Genomic DNA, 4,737 nt, shown 5'->3' with positions numbered 1-4,737 from the left:
CCACTGACGACCACATTGAAGAACAGCAAAAAGAGCTGGACGAACTTACAGAAAAGTTGGAAAATGCGGAGAGAGCACAAAAACAATTGTTTCTTATTGTTTTTCAGGTGAGATTTAAGGCCGACTGAGGTTTGAAGCTACTGCATTGCCACAGTCCATCTTTCCGAGAAGGCTTTCTTTGAATTGTGTACTGAATAATGATGCCTAACTATTTGCTTTATTTTGGTGTTCGGTGGCCAGTTTCAGTTGAAATGGACATGAAACGGCTTTGACCTTCCTAACCATAAATGGCATGCACTTGTTAGATACGCTGTACTTCGCTTTCTCTAAGAAATGTATCTTTTCTTAGAATTACAAGGCCACAGCTCAGTGCACAGGTTTTTCGGTTGTTTCCGGTTGAAATTAACACTTGTTTAAATTTCAGCGTTTTATCATGATCCTGACTGAGCACATTGTACGGGCAGAGCAACAGCAGCTTGAAGTCGACACTCAGTGGTTCAAATATACGACAGAGAGGCTTCGAGAAGTGTTAATCACGGTATGCGACCAACTCATAGGAATACTTTTTTTGTACATGATTATTTTTACAGTTCAAGGTGTCCATGTTGTCTAGTGTCCTTTCGTTTATAAAGGACAATCTGTTCCCCATAAACTTTCAGCATTGAATGTGGGAAAGGAAAATCCTTGGTATCAAGTACAAAACTGAGAAGATAGACTTACAGTTTAGGAAATTAAGACGTTTTGGTGTTCTCGGATCTGAGGGCCCCTTTTATTCACAGGCCATATAACTTTATTCAATGAATAAGTCACTATCCATTGAAGAAAAGATACTTCGTGTTGAACGTTGTCCAAGGTTTCCGCACTCGCCTTAGATGTGCTTAGAGTGTGCATATTCACAGTTACGTGGGCAAGTATTGAAGTCTTTGCAGAGATTGAAACTGGCAGATGGTGACTTATCCATCGGAGAAAGTTATCCCGACGTAAGTGTAGCGGATATGATATTGACAGTAACTTAAAGCAAAGTTACGCGTTCAAGCTCTTCTGCATCTCATTTGTTTTCATCTTTGAACTTATTTTAAAGTAAGGAATCCGTTTACCATTGAAGTAGGCCATTAAACTAGGTTCTTGCGACCACTTTTCCAACCCTAGCAGGACAATTGTCACCTGAACCTAGTTTAGTGTCCTAGCTCACGTTGGCCCGGGTTGGATTCCCAGACTGGGCTTTATACGTGGGTTGAGTTTGTTGGTTCTCTACTCTGCTCGGAGAGGTTTTTCTCCGGGTAAAAGTTCTTACTGACATTTTGGCACCCATCCAGAATCGTAATGGCTACTCTGTTCTTAATTCTTCTGAATTTTCTAAAGACGTGGCAAACATGGAGATACTGGACGATGAAATAATGGTTTCGTTCGACGTCGTTTCCCTATTTACAGCCATCCCAGTCCAGAAAGCTTGTGCTTATATCCGTAACAAATTAATGGATGATGATACTTCACAGTCAAGAACCAACCTCACTACTGATAATGTTATCTCGCTGCTGGAATTTGTTCTTTTTAACAGTTTTTCGTCTATAATGATTGCTTCTACAAACAAATACATAGTTGTGCTATGGGAAGCCCGGTTAGTCCTGTCGTCGCCAACCTTTTCATGGAGGCTATCGACGAATCAGCCATATCGTCCATGAGAGTTCCCCCCAAAACCTGGAAAAGGTATGTTGATGACAGTGTTGTCATCATCAAGAAAGATTGCGTACCTGAATTCCACGACAAATTAAACTCTATAGACCCCATGATTTCTTTTACTATGAAAAATAGAGCAATCAACAAATCTCGTTTCTAGATACCCTAGTCTCCAGGAAGAATGGTTTCATTGTCATTGACGTCTTTCGTTAACCAACGCACAAGGACAGATATTTGGACTTCAGTTCCTATCATGAGAAGAAACACAAAATAAGTACTGCATCTACCCTCCTAAACCGTGCTTGTAATCTACCGAATACTTTGGAAGGGAAATCGTCTGAAGTTAATTACGTCACTAACACCCTTCTTGCCAACGGCTATCCACCTGCCGTCATCTCTAACGTATTAAAAGAGAAAAACCTTCCCCGGAAGTTATTCCTTCACCGGAAGAATTGGTGGGCTTGTTTTTCAATCTGATTGAAATAAATCCACCGCTATGGCCTGACTTCCTTATGTTCGTGGTGTCACAGAACCCCTCACACGTCTTCTTCGAAAGAATGGAATTAACGTTGTTACTAGACCTCACAAGACTTTAACAAGAATTCCCATCCCCCAAGTTTAGGCCTCCTATTGAACTTCAGACCAATGTGGTGTATAAAATCCCTTGCGTCGATTGTTCCTGGAGCTACATTGGTGAGACTGAAAGGTGTTTTTCAGCGAGGAAAAAGGAACACTTTCGTAATGTAAAACTATGTAAAACTGGCTCTAATATTGCAGCTCACGCTTGGTGTAACAATCACTCTATTGATTTCAACAATGCCAGAGTAATTGACAAGGGAAACATCCGAATCCGAAAAACTTTGGAATCTTGGCACACCGCTAATACTAATGAAGCTGACAATAACTCCAAGCGTTTGCCAAAACAATACTCTATTCCTTTAGATTAGCGCATTTTTCCCTTTTATCGTTTTTACAATTTTTCCGCACTTCCATTTTGTATATATTTCCATCTCGCGCATTTACATCTTAGTTTTTAAAGGCTTTAGTCTGGAAGCCGAAAGCTTACGTTTTTATATTAAAAGAATTTAACCAGAGAACGCTTTTTTACATGAATTTGTTGATTTCAGTTAACAGTGTCCCCAATTACTGCTCCAGCGCCAGAAGACTAGACACTTAAATGAAGTTCCTTTCCTTTCGTTTTTCCCTATAGCTCAGTGGTTGAGCATCTGAAGAAGTAATCAACTCTCGCAAAAGAGCACTCGAATTTTTTTCGAGTATGCCTGAGCCAACATCGAAAAATACATCTCTTAATAATAATAACCATCGTCATTATCATCGACAAGTGAAGAGTTTTAACCAAACAGGGAAATCCAGAGTTCGCAGAAAAGCCTCTCGAGGCGGAAAAGAGAACCAACAAACTCAACCCAGAAAAGGCGTATGGTCCGCGCGCAAATTGGCCCGGGCCAAATTGATGGTAGGCGCCAACTTACATGTACTCTTCAATCAGGAAGCCGTCTACTAGTTAGGTTATATTGTTTTTCTTACCAGTGTTTGGTTTTTCATTATTTCAGAATTATGAGCAAGTGTTCAAGTACTTGCGCTCACTTGAAACACTTCTGTTCACAGCGGACCTGGATTCACGCATTTTGAGTCTGTTCAGTCAATTTAAAGCTCTGAGAACTTAGACTATCATTTATCCTGGACTTTCCAAGCGTTTTTGTTGTTCTTGACTCAATTGTGTTTAGCTTGTAATACACAAGGGGGTTGAAGATTGAACAAAGGACAAAGGGAAATAATTAACCGTGGGTATTTTTAGCACAAAGGTCTTAGTTGGCTAAGGGCAATGTTGTGGTTTTAAGTTATACTTTTTGTTATCTTTTCAAATCTTGATTTTGAAAACTCTTTTGACTCTTTTTACCCAAACGTTGGGTTTTATGTGTAGTTGGCCTCCATTTAGATGACTACTCTTCCTGGCACAAGCTTGGTCACTTTTACACTTTGCATAATCCCATGGACTTAGTGCTTTAATGAAAGCAATAACGAATTTCCATTCCGCCAACTTCTCATTAGTTCCTTAAAGGACATTAAACTGGGTATTGAAGGCAAAAGAACCCATCAGACAACCTCCTTTGCTACTTCATGGAAAGTACGTAAATACCATACGGATACACTTTTCATGGCGTATTATGATGTTTATTACATCCATACTGAGATTTAATTAAATTCTTGTTTAAAGTGCTACTGCGACGAAGACTAAACCCTAAAGTTGACAAGAAAGTGTATCCACGGCTAACCTGACGCTGATTTACATCTGTAAAGGCTGCCCGAAAGTGTGCAAATTTTGTCCCCCAAGTATTCGAACCCAAAATTTTTGTCAAGCGGCGTTCACTCCGTGACGTCACCTCATCATCTAGCGAAGTCTTGTCGCCGCATACTTTTAGTAAATAGAGTAAAAAGAAATGTTGTCTTCAAGTCCTTCGTCTTTTTCGCCAGTGGACGGTTCGGAGTTGAGTTCAGACCAGAGTAGTGTGATTTAAGAGGACAGTGAAGCTTGCTTCATACCCTGTGACGAAGATTTAGAGCCACTTATAACTCAAGAAGAAGCTGCCGCCTACGAGGCAAACCCATGGGACTGCAATGAAAACCAAGACAGCGGTTTCTTTTGGGAATCCTGAGTAAAGCCGTTTCAAAATCTAAAGTTTGGAAACGCTACATTGACGATGTCGTTTCCTTGTGGGACATAAGTAAACCGAACATAGCGACTTTCATCGAACAAGCAAATTTACATCACCCTACTATTTTAGAGCGACGTGCCTTACCGTGGCCCCCAAACGAAGTCTTTTACAAATTATCCGCCAATCAGGGTGTGCGAATTTGATTGACAGTTATGCCTCCTTGCAAAGTTGGCACCGTGGTTTGTTGAACACCGATGAGTTGACGTATTTACACGTAGTTGTCAAATGCGAAAGTTTGTTCGGTGTCCACGGTAAGGCGCGTTGCACTGTAAATTGACGGAAGAAATATCTGACACTGAGACTGTTTCGAGACGCCATAGTATAC

General features: G+C 40.6%; 1 protein-coding gene across 2 annotated transcripts in view; it reads left to right on the top strand.

The window, feature by feature from the left end:
* Window positions 1–4,149, top strand: part of LOC137992680 (nuclear cap-binding protein subunit 1-like) — a 62,421-nt gene extending 58,272 nt beyond the window's left edge. The window contains exons 26-28 of one of the 2 annotated variants that reach the window (XM_068838160.1): window positions 1–107; window positions 425–538; window positions 3,249–4,149. The exon at window positions 1–107 is cut by the window's left edge and continues 37 nt beyond it. In XM_068838160.1, coding sequence (XP_068694261.1) covers window positions 1–107; window positions 425–538; window positions 3,249–3,362 — 335 coding nt within the window. In that variant the 3' untranslated portion in view covers window positions 3,363–4,149. Of the gene's footprint in view, window positions 108–424; window positions 539–3,248 lie in introns of those variants that run through there. The other variant, XR_011121735.1, reaches the window with a different exon arrangement.
* Window positions 4,150–4,737: the final 588 nt, after the last annotated feature.

The sequence above is a fragment of the Montipora foliosa genome, chromosome 2 (genome assembly GCF_036669935.1).
Source record: "Montipora foliosa isolate CH-2021 chromosome 2, ASM3666993v2, whole genome shotgun sequence".
NCBI lineage: Eukaryota > Metazoa > Cnidaria > Anthozoa > Scleractinia > Acroporidae > Montipora > Montipora foliosa.
The sequence above is the reverse complement of the archived record's forward strand: the minus strand, read 5'-3'. Positions and strand labels throughout refer to the sequence as shown.